The 27580-nt window shown below is 40.2% G+C and overlaps 2 protein-coding genes across 10 annotated transcripts in view; one reads left to right on the top strand and one right to left on the bottom strand.

Annotated features, from left to right (window-relative positions):
- The window catches only part of L3MBTL3 (L3MBTL histone methyl-lysine binding protein 3), an 86778-nt gene extending 74972 nt beyond the window's left edge, over positions 1–11806 (top strand). For all 8 annotated transcript variants that reach the window (XM_030022444.2, XM_030022449.1, XM_030022451.2 and 5 more), the window contains exons 19-22: positions 343–434; positions 5337–5500; positions 6552–6614; positions 9911–11806. In XM_030022444.2, the coding sequence (XP_029878304.1) occupies positions 343–434; positions 5337–5500; positions 6552–6614; positions 9911–10054 (463 nt within the window). In that variant the 3' untranslated portion in view covers positions 10055–11806. The remainder of the gene's footprint in view (positions 1–342; positions 435–5336; positions 5501–6551; positions 6615–9910) is intronic.
- The window catches only part of SAMD3 (sterile alpha motif domain containing 3), a 55635-nt gene that overhangs the window by 3597 nt on the left and 24458 nt on the right, over positions 1–27580 (bottom strand). The window contains exons 8-14 of one of the 2 annotated variants that reach the window (XM_030022454.1): positions 27035–27199; positions 25052–25111; positions 16672–16875; positions 16112–16283; positions 14333–14415; positions 13839–14081; positions 11930–13086 (exon numbers count right to left, since the gene is read on the bottom strand). In XM_030022454.1, the coding sequence (XP_029878314.1) occupies positions 13060–13086; positions 13839–14081; positions 14333–14415; positions 16112–16283; positions 16672–16875; positions 25052–25111; positions 27035–27199 (954 nt within the window). In that variant the 3' untranslated portion in view covers positions 11930–13059. Of the gene's footprint in view, positions 1–11929; positions 13087–13838; positions 14082–14332; positions 14416–16111; positions 16284–16671; positions 16876–25051; positions 25112–27034; positions 27200–27580 lie in introns of those variants that run through there. The other variant, XM_030022455.2, reaches the window with a different exon arrangement.

Here is a 27580-nt window from a genome sequence, read left to right as displayed (position 1 = left end):
CTATATATGTGTTCTTCACTCTTCCCATCTTCTGCTGTGGACACATCCACTGTCTTCATTTGTACATTTTCTAGTTTCAGTTATGAAGTGAAGTGTGTTGATACGATTTATGTAACTTAGTTTACACTACTCTTGAGACTTCATTGCAAAATTCATGTCAGTAGTCATGGCATCTGCTTAAGTCAGAAATTAGGTTCTGTCTTTTTTTTTTTATTTTATGATGCTACAACATCCTTTGTGTGGGAATCCTGGCGTGTTAATAGCATTGTTAGCAAGAGATGTCATCATGCTTAGTGATTTTTATGATGTATTAATAAAAAATGAACATCTTATTTTCCTCAGTGGAGTACTACAAACAAAAGACTCCATAAAGAACAAAGAGTGTGAAGAAGAGGAGACAGAAAATAAGCTGCTCATTTCAAATGAATTTAAAGGTAAATTGGCAGTATTTCATTTGTTTCATATTAAAACCTGCAGAACTAAAAAACGTGATACTCTTGAAATTCTTCATGAAACTACATTGCAACTTATCTTCCACATTCACTATTTGTGTCCAAAAATTTGACAGCAACACTTTTAACACTGTGTTTCTTTATCTTGTAATCATCAAAGGCTTTGCCAAGAACTTTATTGCAGTTGTAAAGATGAATGCAAAATGTATACTGGTATAAAAAGTTTCGTTTCAAGAATATTTTTTCCACTGACTTTTAAAAATAGGTAATTAAACCAGTCTGAGTTGTAAAGGTATAACGTTTGCTTATTGCTTCAAAAGTGTCTTGAAACAAAGTTAAAGCATTCACACATTACAGGCATAATGCAAAGTTAAGGTGACTTACTCAACCGAACCTCAGTCTGTTGTGCAGTCTGATACTTTCCAGCAGCCCGTACACAGAATGGGCCCTTTCTTTTTCATGAGTTTTACAGAGGGATGGCTAAAATTTTCACTTCACTGAAAAACTGGAGACAGTCCAGTGGAGGGCCACCAAGATGATTAGGTGGTTGAAGGACTTGACATACGAAGAAAGGTTGAAGGAATTTGGGAAGGGAAGGCTTGGAGGAACCTAGCCACAGTCCTCCAGTAACTAAAAGGTAGTTACAGAGAAGATGGAGGTACCCTCTCCTCCAGGATGCACAGTGGTGGGGAAAAAAGGGAATTGACACAAGTTGCTTCAGGGGAAATTCTGTCTGAATGTGATGAAGAAGCTTCTCACCATGAGAACAATTGGAATAGGCTGCCCAGAAAAGAGGTGGAATCTCTCTTGCTGGAAGTATTTAGGACTTGGCTTGACAGAGCCCTGGGTAACTTAGTCTAATGCCGTGCTTTTAACAGAAGGTTGCATCATACAGTCTCCAAAGGTCCCTGCCAACATGGGACTTTTCTTTGGTTCAGTGATTCTGTATGGTTGTGTGTCCTGCTGTGTCAAAACTTTTGGCTGTTCACTGATCCAGCTGGACAGGTTGAGGGAGCTGTTCATTATTAATTTTTATCCTCATCGTTTAGAAAGAATACAGTGCAAATCCAGAACGTCATAGTCTTATATTTGACAATTACTTTGCATGTGTGAAACTTAGTATGTCAGGCTAGTTATTGGACTGAGTCAGTGCGTTGTTTCAGTGCAGCTTTTGCTGCAATAATTTTATTAACTCATGCAAGTTCAATGAGAAGCTAAATGTCTTGATTTCATAATTTAATTCCTTAAATTTTTAGATTTTTTTCTTCAGTAATTTGTTGTGCAACACAAAATTTGTAAGGCTTTCATCAAAAATCTTGAGACTGGAGCTACATTTCTTAAGTGAGCTCATCCTTGTAAAACCCAGGAAATTCTTTGAGACTAGTAGACCATTGCGTAAAGATAAAATTAAGGTAGTGTTTTATTTTCAATTATTAACCTCTGATACATTTCTTTTATCTTAAAGCATCATTTGTCTGCCAGCGCTTTTCAGATAGATCTAAGAGGCACTCTGAAGAGTGTGTGAACTATGAAAGGTTCCATCTATTACAAGAGCTGTGCAAAAGGTGTAAAAAAATCCGGGTTCCTATGGTGTTTTTAAACATGATGTAGTTCAGAATTCTGGAGAAAATGAAGCATTAAAAGAAGAATCTCTCTAAAGCAGATGAAAGAAAGAGGTTTTGGTTATTTGAAGTATTTTGTTTCAGCAGAATGGGAACATACTGTTTTGATGTTGACTTTGCATTGTATAACACAGTACAAAAAATTTAAAATCAAATAGTTCGGAGCATTTTAAATTGTCTGCAGTTCTTTTTTTATTCTAAGAAAACTGGCCTGATTTTGTGAAGCATTTTGAGTTTGGCAGAATTGACTATTTGGATAAAGTTTCCCCAAGAAGCTCTGCTTACTAAGATACATTTTGGTGTAGGGTCTTGCATAATTAGGTTTATAAAACTAGAACACTTTCTTACATTATTGTTTAACAAAGTTATCCTTTTATACCTCCTTTTTATACACATAATTTTGTGCCATTATTTGTTTAAATGTGCCATAATACTTAATCTTTAAGATGAAAATGGATCATTTGCTATCATAGTCAGGGAAAGCTCAAGCTAAAATAATGGCAGTTGTGCAGGGATAACAAGGTGACATTAAGAGGAATGTGGAGGCAGGTGGGCTGATGCTGAAGCAAAATGTCAGTGGAGAGCAACAGTGGTCAGAATTAAAAGTGTGAACTTACTGCATCTGGCTCTGCTATCTCGCGCGGAGCTGGCAAGCAGATTTTGTTTCCTCACGTAGTTCAAGGAGCTCTTTGTGGCTCTGTGATAAAACTGGCTAACCCATGGTGCACCTCAAGTTACTGTTCTCCTAAATGTCCAAATTGAGACAGAAATTGGAATACATCACCTGTTTTCTCTGGCCCACAAACACAGATTGCCTCTGTATGGGAAACAGGGCTTGCAGAGTAAGGAATACTGGAGCATGATGGTAGGGAGAACTTTTAGATGTCTGGTATTACATCCATAGTTTGTAGCCTAAATACTGTGCTTTGCACTGTCTTTTGCAAGAAGTTACCCACACTAAACCTAAACTTCCTTTTGTCAGGGATGTGGTTATACCTCATGGAGGGTTGGGGACTTTTTGTTTTTCTTTCCCTCCATCTGGTTGGGTAAATTGGCACTTTACATGCTCCTTTTGTGCTGTTCATCTTACCTGTGAGGCAGATAAGATGCAGGCTCAGAGGCAGAGGCAGTTTTGCCCACATCCTCAAAGGCATTAGGCACTGCATTCCTTTCCATGTCAGTAAATAGAGCTCTTGAATGTGAATAGATGGAGTACACAGTTTAGCATTATGCAGTGTCACGTTAGTGAACTTATTTTCTGCTAACCTCATTGATAACCAGCTGACCTGTCTTTGCTTGAAGTTTTCCAAAAAAACGCAGCATGGACAGATGCCCGCCATAGATTTTTCATCTGGAACTGTTAGGCTTTGACACAGCTGTAAACTATTAAAAATAGAGACATATGGGATAGACAAGTAACCTTAGCTGTCATTGCTGCTACTCAGTATGCATGTACCTATATGCTTTTATGTATGCATGTGTTTAAACATGTGCAAAAATGGAGTGCAATTTGCTTGGAATTTTGTTCATGCGGTATTTTCGTCTGCTGTTTATGTTACAATATCAATGTATTACATGTTTTGCGAATGGAAGACAAAAAAAATAGCTAAATACCTGTATTTTCAACTCTTAAGAGACCTTTTTTAGAAAGAAAAAATCAGGGGTTAAGGATGGGGAGGGGATTCAAGGGTACAATGAGAAAGATGCTATTTGGTAAAATAGGGTTTATATTCAGCATGCTTGCTGCCTTACAAGACTCTTTTCTTTCTCACTGAGATTTTTAGTAGTAGTAGAAGCTCTAAGGAACATTTGAAGAACAACAGTGAAGTGTAAACAGACATTTAGGGAACTCACTTCCAAGAGTATGAGTATGATGCTAGGAAAAAAATTAAGGAATCTATTTAAAAATTTAATCAGTGGGCTGACAATACTGACTAAATAGCTTAAAAGTCAACTTCTAAATAATCGACACTGATATAAAATGAGGGTAAGTCTTGAAAGTAACAAAAATTTAAGCTAGAGGAGCAGAACAACACAAGCAAATGTAATCTTATCCTATATTGGCCACATTATATATTCTAGACCAGTCCCACTGTGCTGGCAAAAATCTGTAATAGGAATTTGTACCCTAGTTGTTGGGCACAAATGTATGAAAACTAGAACAGTAAGGAGAGGGGAGTACTGTGAATAATAGCAACTTCCCAAAAATGGAAATACAATGGAGCTGTAATAGAAGTGAGTGATACAAACAAAAACAGCACAGGGATTTGTGAGTGATTGCATGAAGCCATGTTAGTAAGGAATATTAAGCATAGGTTCTTTGTTGGCTTTTTCATTCAGAAATGAATTCCAGAGGTTTTCCACATTTTCACTCAGCAACTGGGAAGCATTCAGGGCTGAGTTCATAGCAGGCATGTTGCTTTTGCATTTGCAATGGACCTAAATGAATGTAGATCTCTTGCGCAGTTTGACATCATTCGAGGGATGCCTCTTCCCTCTTTCCTCCTACACACACCTGCAACTGCTGCTGCTCTGCAGATAGCAACAGCAACAGTGGCATGTGGCTGAAGCCACCCTCCCACCGGTACATTACCTTTGAGGCCGGTGGGATGGGAGCTCATTCCTTCCATTATGGATAAGTGAGATAAAAAGGGAAATGACCTTGTAAAAAACCCCATAGCAGCATAGAGGAGTTAAATGTTATTCTCCAAATAAAACATTCCGTTAAAGTGGGAACAGGGAATTTGCAGACATTTGTGGCTTTTCCTCAGAAGAACTGAAAAACATTTTGTTGTGGATGAGGCATAAATGTTGTGTGGGCTGGAACTGTACAACTGATTCACTTGGAATTTTGTATCAGTGCAGTTCTGTCTTTGATGAAGTTACAACAGCTCAACCCTGGAATTAAGTTAGCTCGTGTACTACTGTACAACTATTAAATGTGGGTGTGATTTATTGTATCAAAATATTTAAAATTATTTGGCCTATGGTAGGTCAACAGTTGCGTTGGCATAGAATTGTGTTGTGTTGGAAGAGACTTTTTCCATGTAAGAGTAGTTACATTTATATAGAGACAATATAATCACAGACATACTAGTGGAAGAACAGTCATGGTATTCCTCTAATTCTGGTGTAAGCAAAACTGTACAGCTAGTGTAGGGAGGCTCATATATATCAATGGAAATGAATGTGCTTTTACTGTGACTGATCTCATCACTGACGGAGGGATTTAATGCTTGTTTGTTGCTTCCTGTTGTTAAAGATACTGAAGAACCCAACACACAGAGGCTTCTTTCTCAACCAGTTATTGTGTCTTCCAAGTTGCAAATCCCTGGCCTACCCTTGCGCTGGGAACAGCAGAGCAAGCTCCTTCCAAGTGTAGCTGGGATCCCAGCCAGTAAAGTTTCTAAGTGGAGTACAGATGAGGTAGGTTTCCCCTGTATCTTCTATCTCACTGCCACTGCCCTTGAAGTCTTGGTTGATTCAGAGCTTTAGATTAGCCCCATAGATTAACAATAATGCATTAGTACTCAGAGGATTAGAGTCAGCCAGACCTAATGTAACAGATCCCCAAAATGCCCGTTCAGGTGCTACCCAGCCTTGGAAGCAGTAAGTATTAATTCATATGTGTATAGACAGGTATAGATATAGATAAATATGTACGTGTGTGTATATATAAATATTCACTGGGGTTAAAAAGGGAAAGGAAAGTGCTGAATGTATGGCCCAGCAGATCAGGTGATCAAGGTCTACACTAATAACATCTAGCACCCACACAAACATTCTGGAGGAATGGTTTAGGGGTCAGCATGGACCAAGGAGTTATTCCTGGTGCATAGTTGGGATGTGGTACACTGTTTTGGAGGATGAGAATATAGTGCAGAGAGGAACAGTATGAATATAGTCAGGCCGTGACACCTGATTTCAATATTAAAGCCCTGTCACTGTTCAAGTATGTAATAATGCTTGGACAGACAGGGTCTAGTCCCTGCTTTACTTTCAGAAGTACCTATGACTAAGGCAGTTTTCTGCACCTGGGACAGTTGCATATGCTCTAATCAGAGAAAAAAGAAGCATGAACTTTGAAAAAGGATTTGCTAATCTCTGTGCTGTAAAACAAAAAGAAGAGGAAGGCAGCCACCATTTTGGTTTGTGAGAAGTGATTCACAAAGAAAAGGTTCATGGTTCTGCATCTGCATGGATAGAATAACCTGAGTAATTTTGAGGGAGCAGCCATATCCCACTCTTAGATATCCTGTGGACAAAAGTGGCACGTGCTCTTTTAGTTTGTAGATTTTGTGAATCCTGTCCTTAAACACCCAGCTGCATGACTCTATGCACTTACAGAAGAAGGTGGGACACCTAATATGAGGCTGTAAAAACAATAGCTAGAAAACTTTAATGATTGTCAACCTTTAAGACTATTTTGAGAAAACACTGGTCTTACTAAATCTTTTGTTGTATACTTTGGTGGCAGGTCTCTGAATTTATACGGAGTTTACCAGGATGTGAAGAACATGGCAAGGTGTTTAAAGATGAGGTGGGTGAATTTTATTTGTAAAAGACACAAAGTACAAAGCTTGGTGGAAAGATTAACTTTATGTCATCATTAAAAATACATATAAAGTAATAGGATGAGTGTCCTAGTTTCAGCTGGGATAGAGTTAACTGTCTTCCTAGTAGGTGGTATGGTGCTATGTTTTGAGTTCAGTATGTGAAGAATGTTGATAACACTGATGTTTTCAGTTGTTGCTAAGTAGTGTTTAGACTAATGTCAAGGATTTTTCAGCTTCTCATGCCCAGCCAGCGAGAAAGGTGGAGGGGCACAAGAAGTTGGCACAGGACACAGCCAGGGCACCTGACCCAAACTGGCCAACGGGGTATTCCATACCATGGGACGTCCCATCTAGTATAGGAACTGGGAAGGGGGGGCGGGGAATGGCTGCTCAGGGACTAGCTGGGTGTTGGTTGGCGGGTGGTGAGCAATTACACTGCGCATCATTTGTACATTCCAATCCTTTCATTATTGCTGTTGTCATTTTATTAGTGTTATCATTATCATTATTAGTTTCTTCTTTTCTGTTCTATTAAACCGTTCTTATCTCAACCTGCGGGTTTTGCTTCTTTTTCCCGATTTTCTCCCCCATCCCACTGGGTGGGGGGGGAGTGAGTGAGCGGCTGCATGGTGCTTAGTTGCTGGCTGGGGTTAAACCACGACAATGAGATACATGTTTAAAATCAGATGCAAATGTATGGAAGATTAGGTTGGTGTGCAGGTCATGGAGTGGGAAGGAAGTAAAGAAGATAAAACTAGCTAAGTGTCAGCCAGGTCTCTCATGCTCCTTTAGCTTTGTTACTGCAACTGAAATTACTTAGAACTAATGGTAGAAGAGGAGGACCTTCATGATTTACTACTGTTCTCTCTTAATCTGGTTTGAGGAAATTTATAAGTATGTTATTTTAGTTCTGCAGGATGTTAATAAGTAAAATAAAGCAGAGCAGTGGTTCAAGATAACCACCACTTAGCTCTTGATGCTCTTCCTCCTGATACAGCCAGTTTACGAATATGATTTGAGTGAGCGGGAAGTGAGAAGATCTGAAGGCTTGTGATGAGGTTCAGAAGAGTGTGGACTCAGTTTGTGAGCACGCCAGGCATGCCCTTCTGGTGTCTGAGAAGATTGTTGTGCCAAAGTTGTCATTAGGAAGTGATAGGGCTTTTAGGTACAATAGGCCTTTATAAACTAGGTCGGCTTTTTCTTTTCCTCTGAGGTTTGTTACTCCTCTTAATGCTTAGTTTCAAGAAGGCTGTTTTGTTACAAATTGCCAGAGTGAATAGTTCAGGTGATTATCTCAGTGAGGCCAGCTGAATGGGCAGAATCTGATACTGTAATATCCCAAGTCAGCCAGCCTTTCAAGTGAAGAATAATTGTGGTACTTAGACTTGAGAAGGCACCTCCTGAGGAAGATGCATACAGATGGCCCTGCTCATCTCCTGCAACAAAAGTTTTCAGGCTGTGCTGTAGATTGTAATTACTATTACAGTGGCATATCAAAGAACTGACAGGCTGCATCTTTGGTCATTTTGCACTTGCTTAGATGTTAGGCATCTTACAGTTGCAGCAGGTATGCAGGCCTAGATCATCCCGTATATCACTTAGGGCGTCTCACCAATGAATTTAAGATCAATAAAAGCTGGCATACTGCTAATGAAGTCAGTGGGTGGGAAGTGCCACAGAGATGGATGAATCCTAAACACTTTCATTCTCAGAGGTGTAAGAAAATACTTCCCCTCTTTAGGATTCAGCCTCTCAGGCTTTGTCTGTGAGTAGTAAATTAAACTGCTCCCAGTGAGACCAACCAGCATGGGCTGGCTGGCATCAGTAAGTCTTTCAGTAGGTAGATGGTGCTGGTTCAGATTTCTGCTGTGGAAGTGAACCCTCATCCTGCTTATATTAAGGTGCTGCAGAAAGCTGGGCACGCCCACATTAGCCCACTTCTGGTTCTGAGCCCACCCAGTCTGGCTGGCTTTGTGCACGAAATGAGTAGAAATTGTGGTAACTGCGTGATGCTGTTCTCACTGCAGTGTTCCACAACTTGCAGTGCTGGGAGGCACCTTGCAGGCTTCCTTTGCAGCATGTCTGTTTCAGAAAGCTTGTCTTCTAGTCCAACAGAAACTTAATTACACTGTTTTTATCTCAAATTGGTATCTTTAAGCCTAAGCAGTGCTCACGATTTAACCGCAGTTGGCTTTTAGGCCTAGCTATCCTGGTTATGTTACACTGAAAACTTTCTATAGATACCTAAGTGACCTGAAGTTTACACAAGAAGCATTGGCCCCTTGAAGCCCTTGGAAGTAAGGGCCTTGTGGCTCTTCATATTGTCGTGGTTTAACCCCAGCCAGCAACTAAGCACCACGCAGCCGCTCACTCACTCCCCCCCCACCCAGTGGGATGGGGGAGAAAATTGGGAAAAAGAAGCAAAACCCACGGGTTGAGATAAGAACAGTTTAATAGAACAGAAAGGAAGAAACTAATAATGATAATGATAACACTAATAAAATGACAACAGCAATAATGAAAGGATTGGAATGTACAAATGATGCGCAGTGCAATTGCTCACCACCCGCCGACCGGCACCCAGCTAGTCCCCGGAGCGGCGATTCCCTGCCCCCACTTCCCAGATTTAGCACTCTTGCTGACAGAACAATTTGCCTACAGGAGAATATTCACTTGTAATGTTTATTAAAATAGCAACACTACAAAGATGGCTGAAAAAATATTCAGTGTTTTGAAAAGTTGTGTTTGTGTCAAAGAGGCAGTTTTATGTAGCCTGGCCCCTGTTTACATCGGGGACCAAATTTGTTTTAATTTGCTATTTAATGAACAGAAGGGGGTAGCCTGAAGAGGGTTCCAGTTCTGTAGCTGGGAGTGAAATCCAGAAGCTTTTGTATGGACGCTTGCATAAAAAGAGTAGCTAAGATGTTAAAAAGCATTACTGTGCTGCAGTACAGTTGAATTCTACTTCATTTACCCATTTTACTTTTCAATAGCTTATACTTTATACTGTCAGTATGAAAATAAGAACTGGTTAGCTAAAAGTTAGCCAGACAGTTGTTTTCAAGCAGAAAGAAGATCATCATCCTGTTCTTTTGGACTAGCTGATCTGTCTAAAAGGTTGAAATCAAAGCTGTCATGAAAGCATTTGAAAGTGTTTGTATTCAGCCGTTCCTTTACAGTGTCTGAAATTGCTAGGAATTTTCTTTTCATGTTTTCTGAAACATCTATACTGCTGCACTGTCAGACCTATTAATAGCTTTGTGTGTTTTTTCTTTTAAAGCAAATTGATGGAGAAGCATTTCTGCTAATGACCCAATCAGACATAGTCAAAATAATGAGCATTAAACTGGGACCAGCTCTAAAAATCTTTAATTCCATTCTGATGTTCAAAGCTGCAGAGAAAAACTCACACAATGAACTTTGAAGATAATGGAAAATGTGTACGAGCCAGCTTTCGCCACTGGAGCTCATGTTTTATTCAAAGCACAAAGACTCGCTAGAACTGTTGAGTAAGGACTCTCAGAAAGGAAGAAACGTAACTTCAGCACTGGTGGACTATTTATATTCTCCTAGAGCCAGTACACATCTGAATCCTTCTGGGGAGTGTTCAAGCTTTTGAGAAGGTACTGTGTAACAACCGAGTCAGCTAGTCTTATTTACCAAACTAATGGCGCTAATTCTCCATGGTTGGTTAGGATCCCTAACTTTCTCTGGACATCAAGAAAACATTCATTAATTATTTATGCTGTATTATATAAGGGAACATTAATATTTTCTAAGAATTCTTGAATTCTACTTCATGTACCCATTTTACTTTTCAGAAGCTTTTACTTCATACTATCAAAATAAAAACTGATTAGCCAAAAATTAGGCTACAGGTAGCCGGATGAGACTGTTATGGCTAATACGTATTTGTGCCATAGTTTAAAAATGAAACACTTAATGTTACATACGTGACACTTTATGCTACAGCATATAACTTTACAGATTATAAAACTGTCTGCTTGTAACAAAACAACACAAACCTTGTTGGGGTTGAAATTATAATGCTTTTTTGATAACTGAATGTTTTTACTTTTGCACGATTACAAAAATGTTATGTGAGTTTTTCCACCAGCATCTTTAATGTATTTTACCAAAAGATCAGTATAGAGAAGGCTGCAACTGAAAAATAAAGTTTGACTTCATAGAAGACTTTTCATTTATGCTGCACAATAGAGTCCAGCCTTTTACATGGGAGCCTGCTACAGTCCTTCAGCACATGAAGGAAAATACATGTATTTTGAGGTAAGGACATTAGCAAAAAAGAAAATACATTCATTCATGTCTGCACATGCTGGTCTCCAGTATAGTTACCACAACAGTGGAGAAAAACAGTGTGCTAAAGGTAAGACTGCTACTCTGGCTTCATATTCAACATAGGTTTGTTTTTCCAATGGTGGGAGAATTCTTTCACCCACCACTTCCTAGTTGGAAAGTCTGATTTCTAAATGAGTAAGGCATAGGGAGAAAAGACAAAGCACGGAGGAAAAGGATACTTAAATGCATATTGGTGTATCAGCATATCCTAGGTGCGTTTCACTGCGTCATTAGCAGGCTGCAGATGCCACCAGCAGGTACTTAGGAGAGGCAACCTTCTTTCTTGGAGGATTATTATAATGATTTGTCAGGGAAAGTGGTTGCACTTGGTATATATACGCAAGATGTAAACCAGATGCACTTTAAATAAGAGAAAGCCTAGCTACCTGTATATTGAGGACTGTTCCAGAATGTTAGTTTTGCAAGAAGAGAGAGAAGAGTTGGATCAAGATTTTCGGCAGCCCTCTTCTTAGCACTGCTTTGGGCAGTTGTTCAGCCTTTAGAGTTGAGAACAAACAGAGCATTTCTGTTGCACAGAGCTGGGAGAATTTTACATCTTCCCACAGGTTTTGCTAGGCTGTTCTTTGGGTGGAGTTCCTTAGGATTTCAAGAACTCCCTGTGCCCCTTCCAGATCATGTAGGTGACTAGTACCTGCCATAGTATGAGGTGAAACAGGGTCAGTATAAAGTAAGTTGCATTGCTCTGTTAATTTCCTTCCATAACATTGCATAAATAATATTTTTACATTTTGTTCAATATTTGTACATTCAAATTGCACTCTTATTGTACTACAATACAAATAAAACCTGAACTGGAGCTGTCTGTTACATTTGTGTGTGCCCAGGATTCTCAGATGAACCCGGCTGTTCCCAAGGGTGGTGTGGAGTAATTCCTCACTGTAGCTCAGTGTGGCCATGAGTTTAAAAGACCAACTTGGCTACTGATGTCTGCCCTCTCCTTAAACACTTACTCCTAATGCTCACAGGCCACTTGCTGTCACAATCAGAATCCCATTTATGGACCCGGATTTTGTCACTGGCAGAAGCTGAAGTTGCCCGCACAGATCAGTAAAATGCCAAATTCTTGTTTTCCTTCCTTCTGTCCTTCCATGTAGTTTATTTTTCCTCACCCTCTGTGTCTCTCTCGTCTGCCAGCTCTGTAGCCTGTAGTGAGAACCAATGAAGAGATTTGCTTCTCGACAGAGATTGCTTGGGGATGTTAGTAGCTCCCTGAATTTTTATATACCTACTTACAAAGTACTGTGGTTTAAGAAATGGGTTTGAATTAATACTGTTTACAAGATGTAGAATGAAGCTCACTGAAATTATACAGAGCCCAGCTTTTTATTCATACAGCTATCACAACAGTGAGGACATGTATAATCCTTACTTCTGTATCTCATGTGATGAGGTAGCAGGGTGTAGCCACCTCTGGTACAAAAACTACACCCAACAAATTCACTTGGAAACTAAAAACACTCAGGAGACCTACTGAATCTTTAAAATGGCAGTTGGTATTGTTTCATATGTTGTGTTGGAGGTAGCCCAGCTATCACACAGGTAAAGGTTGTCCCCTGATTTCCATGTGAGCCACTTGAAAAATCCTAAGACTTTAGCAAGAGAGTGTGGCCATTAAATGCAGCAGTCTCCCCTCATTCCACAGGGTCTCCCACTGTAATCTCTGCATTGGAGTCACCTCTGCACAGCCAGGCTTTAACAAGACTTCTGTGGTCTTCCAAGCTGTGTGTTTGAGTGTTAAAAGAATTGTGGTGACCACAAACGCTGCTTTGCCTACACAGACATTTTTAGAACTGGTGGGAGATTGATCTCTTTAGTAGAATGCAGTGCTTTAATAAAAAGCCATTTTAATTTGTAATTAATGCAGTGGGTCATGTTTGTGGGCTGCTGCTACTGTCTATTACTAGGCGCTTGTCTGAAGCTGTACACTGTCAGGCAGTAACCCCTAGGATTTCCAGACATGCAGGAGTTAAGAGGAGCATGTTAGGGAGAAGAGGAGGCTGTGGAAGAGGAGAGGAGAGGGCCTCTGCTCTGCATGGGCAGACAGGAGAGTCACCATGTGGAGAAGGCCGATTTGTTCTGGGGAAGAAATTCAGAAAGAAAGTGAGGTGTTCTCTCCCCAGTGCCAAAGTTGTGGTTAGAAATGCACATGGAAGCATCCCAGATAAATCATTCTTGCTGCTTTGAGAGTTCATCTCGGAATCCCTATTCAGCAAATTCAAGATTAATGTTAAAAAAAAAAGAAGAATGTTTCATGCATGGAGAAAATAGTGAAAACTCATCATCCTGCAAATTAAAAATCAGGCCCACCATTTTAAGACACAAAAATTACTCTAGTAGGCTTTCAGTGATGATAATATAATGAAATTATTGTGGTAACAAGTAAATCTTTAATTTGTGCCACTTCAAAACATTAACTGTATTAGCATCTGAAGCAGCGAAGTGCTCACATTAGCTTACAATGTGTTTTTTAAATTCTGGCAGTCAAAATATTACCTGAATTTGTTAGATGTTCCATATAGAAAAATAATACACGACATGCAGTAAACTAGAAAATTTTATTCTCTCTAGTGCCTCTAGACTGATCTAGAATTTCCATTTAAAATATGAAAATGCTTAGGTTTTATATTTTTTAAAAAGTAGCCAGTACAATTAAAAAAGGGCATTATTAAACATAACTGTTACATATACACTTTCACCAGAAAGAATGGTACTGATTTATCTTCACAACAAAGGGATTTATTTTGACAAAATGTTGAATGCTCGCGAGAGGAGTGCTGTGTACACCATCAGATACTGGGGTACTCGGGTGCCTCCAGCCCTCTCTTTACCTGGGTGGGCAGGGATGCTGGGCTCCTCACTTCAAAGACCAGGGACTCCAGGAAGTTCAGCGTCCTGTGGATTCTCTTTGGGCACGGAATATCGAACACGTGAAATGCAGCCACCAGTGCTGCCAGGGCCATGGTGCAGTCATCGAGCTGGGTTAGCTCTTCTCTTCCTACATACAGGGCAAACTCGCATGAATTCACATTGAATGGATTTTTTACTTCCAACACTGGTGTCACTGCCTTTACCTAAATTAAAAAAAGGATATTTCAAGTGATGCCACAGCATCGCTTTCGTGAACAGTCAGAGAATTAAGTAAGCCTAATAACACTGCTTTGAACTTAGCTAGTATTTCTATGAATATTTGTGTTCTACCCAAAAGGCAGGCTATTGTCATCCCGTTCCAGGAGCTAAGCTGAGGCACCAGAAGGCCAGGTGATGTGCCCAGGCAGCTGATACAAGGAAGAGAGACCGATTCTGCTGGTGCTCTGTCTCCTACCTCCTCGTTCACTGCAGCAAACAGACTGGAATCATCTCCAAAGACATCTGGCAGGAGTAAACATGCAGCAGTCATTTTCATATCTGTCAAAGGCAAGGATTTCTACTAAATTGCAAATGAAGACATTCTGGCACTGCAGTATCGTCCTGGAAAAGCAGACTGCAGCCTATGTAATAGTTAACTCAGCAGCAGAACTGTTGTTCAGTCCATTTTGAAGAGCAGTTTGTACTGCTGTGAAGGTTTAGGTACCTTAGCTGGCAATGGGCATTAGTATTCAAATCATTCATGACACTCTGCTACTCAATATTACGATTAAATTTCTCTCACAATAAGTAGACCTTTGGTTTGTGAGCTGAGTAGCCCTCCTGCCCCCACCACCTGTCTCCAAACTCCTCTCTCCCCTGTAAATCAGATGTCTCTGGGGAGTCCTGTTGCCAGAGGACTCCGCTTTGAAGTCTGCGGTACAAGCTGGTGCTGCAGGACCTCCTGGGATGTGGTACCTGCTATCCCTCTGGTTGAGCTATTACTGACTGTAACACCTTTTTCGCAGTTCAGGCTTCTGGTGTCATGTGTTTCACTGGACCTATCTTGTCAGGCACTTATTCTCTAGGTGCCAGGTCAAGTTGTTTGTAAGAGAAAAACAGGAAAGTAAAGGCCTTGAGACTTCAATAAGGTATAAGTTAAAATCTTTGTGGGCATATTGTATTAGAAGAGGGGAAATGACTTACAATGACCGTAGCTTTCTAAGGCCAAAGGTCTGAGTAGAAAGTCCATAAAGGCTTTCTGGATTGAGCTGTCCGTTGACACTTTTTAATCTATCATGAGCTATTAAGTGCTCATGGTTTTAAGTGTCAAGAAAGAAAACCCCAGTATTTTAACCTACTCTGCTTGCTTCTTTAAGAAATGGCCTGTTAACGGAAGGAGTGGAACTGCTATAGGAAACACATGTGTTCATCCTGTGTCACCTTTGATTTGACATCCTGGCATTATGCCCATTCGATAGAAAATGACAGTTTTAGGAGCACTTCTCACAGAGCTAAGCTCAGGCATAGGCATCTACAGCTGCACTTTGGGAAGAATGATTCCGAGTTACTGCTTCAAAGGTTTTGTCCCTGCAGAACCGCACTCCCCAGACTTCTCAGACTGAAAGAAGTTGAGCGGCAGCAGGTGCTTGCTCCCTCGCAGCCAGTGAGCCAAACATGTCAAGGTACGTGGACCTCTTTGCATGACTGTGGTACCTGCTCGCCAGAGGTACCACTTTGTGCACTTACTGAAGTTTGTCTCTGCAGAGACGAGGTACTTGAAACACAGTTAGTCGTAACTACTTCTTTTATTTCACTGGGATGAAAACTTTAACCATAGAAACAGTACCTCTCTTTCTAAAAGGAATTGTGTCTTTTTGATAGGACTGTTTCTAAACCAGGAAATTAGTTTTCTGTGTGTATTTTTAAAAGATAATAAGCACTCTTTTATATATCTAGAAATACATAATTCTGCTCATCTAGCAGTACTTATTTTAAGGCAGTTACTAACTTATATCAAACCTGCAGTCTTTTATTCAATGGAAAAAAAAAAGTTTCAATACCTGACTGACTTAATTTTCCTAGTAATTTATTAGCTTTCATTCTTAATGCTTCCCCATCACTATATATTTTTCAAGCAACTGTGACATTTAAAAAATGTTTTTGCAGTAAAATTGGAGCTAGTTTAGTTACATAAGTAGGAACAATTAGCTACAACAAAACTCTGATGTTCAGAGCATTGAAGATTTGTACTGACATTTCAGAATGTCTTCCTCTGTGTGCCGCTTCAGATTTTCTTGCAGCATAATGTGAATTGGATTATTCCTCACCACATACAAAGATAATATGTTTTCTGAATAATTCTCCAAAATCTCAACTGTTTTCTTATAAATGTCCATGTGTGTGAGAAGCTGGAACTCCCTAAAAAGCTAAAAGAAAAACAAATATTTGATATTATTGCAATCCTCAAAACCAAAACTGAAAACAACATGAGGTGCACACTTTGAAGACAGGATAAAACTAGCTCAGTAAAATAAGATTATAAACTGGAGGGGGTGGTTTCATTTCTTTTCAAAGCAGGGAAGAAATACAGCAAGTAACACCAAAATACTTCAGATAACCCACTGGTGTGTGTAGCGTGTTTGACACAGGACTGGTGAATCTTTCAGAGTGGGGTTAGCGGCAAAAATATGAGTTAGATTAAAGAGAACAATGTTGATGGATACTCACTGGAAACATCCAGTAGAATACGTGCCTATGGTTGTATCACATCTATAACACAGAGTTCAATGTCATTATTAAAAATAGCTCTGTTACCTGATAAGGGCATCTTAAGAAAGGAAATAGTCTAAGAATGTCTTTTAAAGGTGCCTTATCGCTGATCATCTTTCTCCGTATTTCTATTGTCACATTCATTCTGTTATCCACTTCTTTCCAGTTCCTCTGAGTTTTCATATATTCTTGCTTAAGCCACTTAATATGTACATCCATTGCACTGCCTTCAAGATGAACAGGTTCTTCCTATCAAGGAATGAAGGACAGAATTGTAACAAATCAGCTAGCCTTTTTATCTGATGTGGCTTGTGTGATTTGAGTGTAGTCAAAGTGTAGTCAAGCTCAGCAGAAAGTACCTGTAGTGTGGTTTCAGTACCAGCGCTGTGAACTCACCCTCATATTCCAATAGTTATATTAAGATCTGTTTTCATATAATACTATAGCTATCCACCAAGTCTCCCAAGGTCAAATTACATATTTGAGGGTATTAATGAAATTCCTATGCCTGTGTCTGGTTTGCCTAATTGTGGTTTATTGGAAATCAGTAGGCAGTTCTAATGATGACTCAGTGTTTAGTAGTATTAGCTCTGTATTACCAAAAGAAATAACATCTTCTTCGTAGTCTTACGGGTCCTAAAAGCAGGGCAACTAACTTTCACATTTATGCAACTGAAGTATTTACCCCCAAGGAGACCAGCTGAACTAAGAAAACTCTTAATGGAAAGCATTATTTGAGCAGTTTGACTGTTAGTGTTTTCAAAAAGTTATTTTGTACTTGAAGATAGTTAACAATCTTCCTCGAAATTTTTATTATTGTCCCTGCTGGAATTCTAAACCCAGTAATTGCTAAGAGGAGGAGTGGCTATCCAAAGCAGTACATCCGTGGCAGTAGCCTGGGGCTGTTTAGTTTCTATCAGAGGACGCAGTGAATTTGCTCACTGAAACAAGCTGAGATGACATACAGATGCACTGTTAGTGCAGTTACCACTCTCAGGTTGCATTTACACTGGCTTTTCCGATATGTATTGTCACTGATGCAGCTGTTGGCTGTGTCAGTGGTGGCCTGTGGGTCAATACCAGAGGGAGTTGAGACACTTCATCCTGTTCCCCAGAACATTTAAGACACAGAGCTGCGAAACATAGAACAACCAAAACCGCTTTGTAGTGCTCTGTATGTGCAATTAAACTTTCCAGTCTAATTAACAGCCTTTTTTAAATTGTGCATGTGGTCTTCCAAAAATGGTTGCACAAGGTACAGAACTAAAAAACTGCTTCCCTCCTAGTATAAGTCCATGGATTTCAACAGCCATTGGGATCACAGAAGAAAATAAGCCCTGCATGCAGGACAGGTACCTACCGTAACCCCTGCAGGTACTCCTCCGGCCCTTGCTAGATGCTGTATCAGCACAGCCCGCGCTCTTTCTAATAGAGGATTTTAGACTTAATTGTATTACAACAGTAATGTTTGTTTGTGACCAGCTTGAGTACGCATTCTTGTCTTCTTCCTCACTGCACAGGAACAGAGGGGGTGGGTCAGATGATTTAGTCCCATACCCTCCTCTACCTGGCTGAGAAGGGTGCTGGGAAGAAGTATAAAATAAGGATAAGAGTGTAGTGGTACTTTCCCTGAGTTCTGTCAAGACTGGCCTGAACTGGCATTCGTGGACGCCCAAGGATTATATTATTGTATTATATTTAATAGCCTTCAGTAGATTTTTTCCTTCCATTATTTCTCCCAGTCACTCATAAAATCGTACCTTCCACAACATCCCACGTTAAATTTGGCAGTTTAACTATGCACTGTCAGAAGAAATGCATTCTATTGTTTGTTTTTTCCTGCTGCTTCTGCCTTCTAATTATCGTACTGGATTCAAAACCTATTGCTCATCTCCTTGCCACTGTAGGTTTATAGATATGTCATATTCTGTCCTCAGCTGCCTCCTTTCCAGCTGAGACTGTCCTAAGCTATTTAATCATTCCACATATAAAAGCTGGTCCATACTTTGAATTATCCTTGCTACCGTCTTTGCATATTTTCTAATTTCACTACAGCCTTTATGAAATGGGCACAGTAAAACTTAAAATACTAGTTGAGATGCTGGGGACACCACAGGTGCATACAGTGGAATAATGCACTCCCTTTTGTTTCTTTCTTAAATAATTCTGAGCATTCAATATAGTTTTTTGGACTGTTGCTTAGCATTGTGCCAAATTTTCTTTGGCGTAATATAAAAATATCACTTGTGAATGGTACTAAGAAGCTCAGAGCCCATCACTGTAAATGTTGTTAGGACTGGCTTTTCTCCTTGTGCCTTATTTTTCATCTATCACTATTAAATTTTACCTGCTGGTTTTTTGCCCTGTCACTCAGTAGCATGGGCTCCTCCTGCAATTCTTCATTCAGTCTTTGTCTTTAGCACCCTTAGTAGCATCACCAAATGTGGCCAGCCAACTATTCTCCTTTTCCCACATAATTTAGAAATACATTGAACTGCATAAACTAAGCATTGATAGTCTTTTGTGCTGTAAACCCCAACTATTTCTGGCTAGCTGTATTGGGTCTGTGTGGCAAGGTTTGGGGTGGGGGGTGGGGGGTGGCGGCTTTGTTCTCTTTTAACTGTTTATCCATGCAAGCACCTTCCTGCTTATCCCCTCAGATTGTATCTTCTAAGAGCCTTTGAAAAGCATGTGGCGAAATCTTTTCTGAAGTTAAAGTGAACAATATCAGCTGGATTTCCTGTGTCCTCAGGGTTGTAGAATACTTCAAAGAAATAATGAATTTATGAAGAATTACTTCTATTTACAGAAACTTCATTGATTTCTTCTCAATGTGTTCATCTCTTGGGTCTGCATTACAGTTCTTGCAATTTGGCCAGTTAATACAGCAGGTTTCTTGGTCAGTATGTTCCCTAGCTCTCTCCTGAAACTCTGGAAACTGGCACCAAATTAGCTACCTCCAATTTTCTAGTATCATGTTTCATGAGAGAAATTAATGACCGTTTTCTACTGGCCTTAGTAGCCACTGCTGTTTCAGAATTTACTTCTCATTTATTAAACTGCAGTGGAAACATAACATAAAGTATCTTGAGGATGGGCAATCGTAAGTGTGATGTAAAACACTTGGGCTGTTGTAAAACTATGCTGCTTGCAATGAAAGAGCAAGCAAATACTGAGTTCTAGGGTTGGCATTAGTGACCAGACTTGCCATGATTTTGGGGACTCCTTGTCTATATACAGTGGCAGGTTTGTACCTTTTATATCTAATCACTTCATTTTGTCTCTGGACACTTCTACTCCTACTAGGGAATACATACAATATACCATAGTATATAGTGTTATGTGAATATAGATTAGCTAATAATTGGGAGGATAGATTCACTGCATCATTGCATATTTCTAATTCCAACTGATTCAATGCAAGTGGTGCACATTTATCAGTCAGGAACAGAACAGAGCAATGGGACCTCACTGGCACATTAAGTCAAATGGCAGTGACTGTCTTTAGCAGAACCAGTGTGGAATTAGAGAAGACTGAATTTAGATGTTTGTGTTTGAGTAGCTGTTTTCAGTCAACCTAGCTGAAAATCTAAAGGGCAAAAGCATTCTGATTTATGTTATTCATTATTTCTAAGCATAGTTTCACTCAAAATCTGAAGGTTTTTGATAGAGCAGGAAAGTTTGGTAACATTTTATACAAATTATTTCTGAGTTCAGGATTTATTAGATTCTAACATCAAAAGAAGTTTTTGCTTTTATTAAAAAAATTACAAAATACCATGCTTGTAGCAGAACATGTTCTGTGTGTAACTTGCTTTATAACTCAATTTCCATTATCTTCAGCCCTTCTTCCTATTTTGCAAATTTGCGTTTTTTCTACTAAAGTGCAACGAGTGAGTATGAATCTTGTATCTTGATTTTTGAATACTGAAAAGTGGGTCTTGCTATTTTGTCTGGAGTACATACAGGCACAAGCCATCATAAAAACACAATGTACAGAACAGTTTGTAATACCACTATTATAAGAGACAGCCCTTTTTCCTGTGGTGACTTTCACGTTCATCATAATGACATTTATTATGCTGAACACTGGGGCTTTTTATATCAGGAGGAATGCTCAAACCAGGTTATAATCATCAGAAAGTGAAGATTTGCTCAAAAAAACCCCAAACACACCAGACTGATCTGGAACAAGTGTGAATCTGAAAGGCAGGCAGTAAGCTGGATATCACTCAGGACCCATCTTCTTGCCCCAGAGGGTGGGAGAGAACTGAGGAGGCATCACAATTGCACCAGTTCTCATGTCCAAACGCTAAACACAAAGACAGGTGAAAACAGCATGGGCAGACTGCTTTCATGCAAAATAAGCATGTAACCTACTGCAGTAGGATCCACGCTGACTTGTACTCAAATGAGATGTTTAATTAAAGCAGGGTCTGCTTTAATTACACATAATTACCCTTTGGAGCTAGGCAGACACTTTCAGAGCTAGGCTTACATGCCATTGCTAACTGCAAACTTCCAAAGCTGCATAAGGCAGTTTATTTCTGACCACAACTGCTTTCTAATTTGTAAGCTGCCAAACACACAACACAAGCAAAATGGGTGAAATGTTTTCCTCTACCAAGGGACAACCCATATTTCACACTTTATGTGAACTCACAGAGAAATGGAGGTACTGAATGACGTAAGAAAGAAGGTGAAACATAAGATGTACACCAGGAATTTGTGTTTAAAGCTTTTGCTTTGACTCTAAAAGCATTTTAAAATATTAGCTAAGCAACACCACACACTATGTATGCACATCAAAGTTTTAGTGGAAAAATCACAGTACGACAGTACAGCCATTGAATGATCATTCACATATGCACATGCATGTTGTGGTTGTGCAGACATTCAAGCACTTGATTTGGAGACTTTTAATCTTCGAGGAAAAGGGGCTATCACCCCTGCTTCACCTGTGTACAGCATTCACACTACAGATGACACCTAATGCTGTACCTGCCAATAGTGCCCCTCAACCACAAGGCTGAGCCAAGAGAGTTTCTGTGTCTCATGCACAAGCTGTTCATTGTTTGAGAGTTTTACAGATACTTGATTCCTTTGGTTTCCTTTTTCCCTTGCCAATGCCTTTTTTTTCTCCTCATTCCTCCCTTTTTCTCCAGCCATAGCCTCCAAAATCCTATTCTTTCCACACTCCTTGAAACCTTGTTTCAAGGTTCTAACACCTTCAGTGGCATAATCTCATTGACAAACATGATGTTAGTCATCACCTCAAAGAAAAGCATATCCCTAGGAAATGTCTAACTTGCTTAATTTACCTATTCAAGGTAAAAGAAACTCCAGCTCACAGGGTAGACATCACTCAATCCTGATTCCTTCTTTCATGAGAAAAGACAATTTCCAGATCATGATGAGCATAAAGCCAATGGGTTAAACTTCTGTGAAGCACCCAAAAGCAGCAACTTTTCCATGACCATTTTTCTCCTTACAGTGAGCCCTAAGACCACCCCCAGAGGCTTCAAGCGGACTCCCAGCTTCAGTCTGACTTTGGGAAAAGGTTGCGCAGGCTGAGGAAGAGATAAAGGCATAGATTGTCTGTTTAACCCCATTAAATGGCTGGCTTCCTTCAACAATTAGCCCCCTAGCGCTGGCTTGTTCGGGACTGTCTTCTACATCTGCCCTGAACCAGGTACTTTGTGCAGGTTAAGCCTTCCAGGCCTCATCATTAAATCTGGCTCTGGGCACCCAAGGTGATCTTAATGTGGATTATGGCCAAACTCAGGAAGCCCATCACACAGCTTTTCAACAGCCCTCCTCTGTTTAAAGCCAGGAGGCCCATCCATCCTCTCTGAGACAAGCTCAATTTCTAAGCCTCATTAGTTAAGGGGAAGCCTCAGCCTTACGGCAAGAATAGTCTCACCAGCTTCACCACTCTTGTACTGCATACCGCAAAAACAAGCATATATGGTACCCAGCTTCTACCCAGATGCCTCCTGGGCCAGAGGTCTTCTCTGATTTTCATCTGGTCCTCTTGGGAGAGGATTTGCACATTCAGCACTTTCAACATTCCTGCTTATCTTCCCTGTACAGGAATAATATCCGCAGATGTCCACCTTCATCAGTCTAAGTTTCTGCAGAATCCTTCTGCTTCTCCCAGTCTAAGTACTACCAAAACATTTCTTATCTCTATACCATAGACACAGAAAGGAGATGGCCTGCTGGTACCATTATAAATTGTTTTCATTACATTACTCCCAGCTCTGCTGGGTGTGACAAATATGCCCAGTTATCTGCAAACATCTACCGCTATCTTAACTGACGTCTTGCCAGAGCCTATTTCTCCTTTTCACATCTAACTCCAAATTTACTTGTGTGACAGCTTCAGAGAAGGCCTGATGACCTCACAAACAGGCTGTCATAGGATGTAAGAAATTGGAGGCATTAGAAGAGGGACTCAACTCTCTCTCTCTCCACTTCTGTTTAAGATCATGAACTACTAACAGTCTTCTAGCCTGTTGTATTCCCTTAAAATTCAGATAACTTAAGATATCCTTGGACAGTTCCTTTGCTGACAGGTTTTCTCATGCAAGGGCTGGGATGGATTGAAGGAACTTGATTCGGTTGCATAGATATAGCTATTTAGTGGCATTTGAGATGTCATAAGGGTATCCCAGAAACCTCTGGAAGTAGCATAATATGACACAGGACTTATGGGAGACCCATGCCTGTCTGGATTGGCAGGTAGAGCCATGCAAGATATCTGTGGGTATTTTTATGTCTGTCTTCAGCTAACTGAATTGATAGTGAAGTCACACTTGCCATGGACAGCACTGTTCAAGACAGATTTCAAAACTTGAAGTTCTGAAAGGGACAGTTTACTCTTTGGTCACCAGCCCTGTGATGACTAAGCTAGTGTTTGAACCACACGCTTCCATCATATGGAAGCCAGTCACCAGCTCTAACCGCTCTTCCCTCTCCATCACCCTTTGCCTTTTGATAATTCTCTGGCCAAAGATGCACACCAAGAGCGTCCTATCTTCCTATTCCTTCTGGCTCCCCCAAGTCTAGGGCCCCTCCTGTAACAACTGACAGGAGGTGGTTTCTCTCACAGGCTGGAGACCATAAGCCCAATAATTCCTTAGGGCAGAGGAAGGGTTTTACGGTGCCATTTTGATGCTAAAAAAAGAGTAAGAAGATCAGTCAGAACAAGTCACTGGATGGCTGCTTTAGCACCAACCCCACCCTGGCTGCAGAGGGGAGACTGGCTTGCCTTTCGTATTTATTTTCATGGTGTGATCACCCCTCTCATGAAAAGTACCTTCCATTTGCAGCAGATGAAGGTCATTGTCATTACAAAGCACTCTCCTCTGGATTACTGCAGCTCCAGGATATGTGCCCGACTGTGGAAAATGACTGAGGAGGATTCTCACTCCATAGCCAGAAAATGGGTTAATTAAGGAGGCTTTCCTGATCAAGTTCTGAATATCCCTCAGACATGGAGGCTCATATTAATGTCTATGTCAGGCACAGTCCAAACTTCTTTCCACTGGTGGCTCAACCTGATGAATATTTGTGGGGAGCATCATTTTAAGCAAAACCTCCTTCAGTGACAGACACCTCCAGCATAGGTTTATGTGCTTACCTACCATCATTTTACAGCCCTGAACACTGCACTTGCTCAAGACCTTTCCTGTGATGCTAACCACTCTAAAATGAGTATACTCTTCAGTCTTGCTCGAATATAATTCTCTGTAATGAGGAACACATCAGCAGATGTTTTAAAGAAACTGGAGGAGGAAGCCAGATGCTGCATCTGGAAGCAATGCCCTGCATGGGAGGCCAAGTAACACACCTGCTATGTTTGGAGGAGGAATGCCTGCTGGCAGGTAACAGGGCTTGGACAGACCAAGGGGCAGACATCATCTGTGGCTCTGAGCACATCCCAAAGCATCACAGGAAGCTTGTCCTGAAAAGCAACTTTTTTCACATGATGAAATAGAAAGAGTGGTTAAGGATTTTATTAGTAGTAATAGCTTTATTACTCTTTTTATATAAAAACAAATGCCAAGTATACCAGTGAGGCATTTCCTATTAGTAAATAATCTTTTTATCAGTTTCATACCATTAACAATCCAAGATTGTACTGACACGAAGCACATTGGACAGAGTTACATCTTACAACTGTTCAGGAACTAAAGCTCAATATAGAAGTCAGCTGTGTGGCTGGTAAGTAGGTCATCTGTTGGGAACAGATGTGCTCTTTCATCTGCACTGCTTGCCGGTTGGCTTGTACCTATAATGCCCTAAATGTCCTACTCTGCCTATCTAAGGGAGAGTGTAGAGACACGAAGGGGCTAGGAATCCATCACTAATTATCCTCCAAAGGTCTCCTTAACCTGGAACTCATTTCCTACCATTTTACCTTAAATAAGCCTGATGTGTTGGCTTCTTGTCCACACACAGCTGATCTGTTCTTCCAGACTTGGAAAAGGGAAGAAGGCAAGGGGATCTAGCTAATGGTAATTTGAAAATCATTTGGTTTTGCCTGTGGTATTGGCTTCTAGATCAATTTTTTTTTTTTTTGAGGCCAAGACTCTTTGTTGAGTAGTTTAAATTTATCACAAAGTAGTTAGCGCCAAGGATTAGTAGAAAGGTGCCTTTATGTGTGTTCCTAAACATACAAAATTCAAAAGCCCACACAGCATTTGTTTAAAAGAATAATAAACAAACATCTTGTTCAGCTACAGTTTGTAATGACATAATTTAGGATCTCAGAGCCAGACATACCTAGTTTCAATGTAGAGATACATTTAAAACTAAGAAAGGTATGATTCCCTCAATTTTGTGGGACTCATTCTTAAGCCTTAATAGGCTCCACAAGTGTTAATTCTTGCATTTATATCTCCCTGCTGTTTAGGATACAAGAAAAATAAGAGAAAGTAAGTAAAAGTTGTTCAGGGAGACTTAGCATCCTTTCACCTCCTTCCAGTTTAACCCTTATTTGCTTACAACATTAAGGCTTGCAGAAAATGCCTAAGACTTTAGAAGAGGTGGAACATACTTCCTTCTTCAATTTCTAAAGCAAATAAGGAATGACCAGTGATGGTCTTGGGCAATGCAGTTGAAGAGCAGTGATTCCTAATTTACAGGCACCCAGCCCAGTGCAGTTACAACTCCTCTACAGAAAAATGAAGTCGAGCATGCAGTCAGTCCCTACAGGATCACTGCAAAGCCCTTCTCAACTAGCTGATGTGACAAAAAAGACCCACATTTGCCCTTTCCAAGCATCAGCGGATAAAGAATGGCTAACTCTTAATGAATGCACAAAACCAGGAGCCTGTCATTTCTCCTTTAGCGCATGCAAGACTGTTCATTGTTTTGCACCCAAATTAAAGGTTTCTTACTTCACACATTCTGCAAACATTTTAACTAAAGCAGGCGAAAAGAGGGAAGTGTTTATTCCTGCATACATTCATCTAAAGGGGATAAACAGAAATTACTGAAGCTTCTTAAAAAACCCCAAACAAACAAACCACAAACCCAAACCCATATATGTGCTTTTTGGGTAGAAAACTACAGCTACCTTCAAACACAAGGGCGATTTATGCAGAAATGCATCCAGCAAGCCACTCTTGCTGCCCTAAAGACATGTGTCTGGTAAACAGCAGGATGGACATATGTAAACTGAAGTCAAATATCTGCTTATGTATCTTCTTTACCACAGTCTTACAATTGTTCAAATTTTACTGCATTTTAATTGCGGCACTGAAGGAAGTTAAAGAGCATTGGCAAAGCATAAATGGAACATTAATGTATTTATGAAAGTGTATAAATTAATTAGTATGCTTCAAACACTTACGGACAGTGATGGCTCTCTGAATTCTCTAACTAAAGGGAAATACAGCAACTGCATGCCTACGTTCATAAGCACCCCTAAGTATATTACACATCAACACAAACAGCTTTTATCTAACAAAGTGTAATGTGACAGTAGGATATGGCCATTTGCAACCAGCTCAAATACCACGTTGCATTCTTATTTGTACAGAGGTTTCAGCTCTTAGACGTAAGTCTCTGTTGTTTTCCCTCTAACTGGAGATGTATAACCTAAAGCAGAATGGGAATATTTCATTTAAAAAAAAAAAAATTTTATGTCCAACTAGCAACAACTCTAAATGACAACAAATGTGCAAGGCAGCCAGTATCAGTTTCAGCTCCACTGTTGATACTTAGTCCTCCAGAAAGGAAAAAAAGTCAAGGGTCTAGCTATAGGACAAACTCTATACAAAATGAGTTTAAATGGGATGAGATCACTTCGTTCTCCCCTTTACTGGCTGGTGGCCTTACTGTCAGCAAAGGAGCTAGCTGAAAGACACAGAACTCAGTTAAGCACCAAAAGTCTTACCTCTACCTGCACCTGGACATCATCAGGTTTGTTTTCAGCAAAAGATTTCCTGGTCTGTCCTCGCCTGTGGCCAAACTTGCATTTGTTCCTCAGGACTTGCTCATCATCTTCAATGGGTCTCCGCACATACTTGAAACGATCTTTAAGGGCCCGTTTCCATAGCAACTGCATGGGGAAAAAAAAATCTGTCATTACCAGTATCTTTCAAGAATTTGCCCCATTCCTAAAGCAGATGACTTTGTTTTATCTAACTCTATAAAAAAGTGTTTACCACTAAGCAGAAAAACGCTCATAGAGTGGCATCAGCATGCTGGTGGCTTCAGGACTGAAGGAAACACAAGCACCTGTGGTATATGACTTTATGGCAACAAAACAGCAGGGCTACTGGCACTGCTGTGGTTAGTTAAGGATGACTAATTGAACCTAAGGGTTAGATTTAGCCTATATAACCAGGGCTGTCAGTGAAACCGCAGTTTGCTTCCCTTTTCTCAGCTCTACTTTTGGATGCTCCATTGGTGACATCAGGTCATGAAACTACACAGTGAA

This window comes from Aquila chrysaetos, chromosome 8, assembly GCF_900496995.4.
Source record: "Aquila chrysaetos chrysaetos chromosome 8, bAquChr1.4, whole genome shotgun sequence".
Lineage (NCBI taxonomy): Eukaryota > Metazoa > Chordata > Aves > Accipitriformes > Accipitridae > Aquila > Aquila chrysaetos.
Note: the sequence above shows the minus strand (reverse complement) of the source record. Positions and strands in the feature narration are given on the sequence as shown.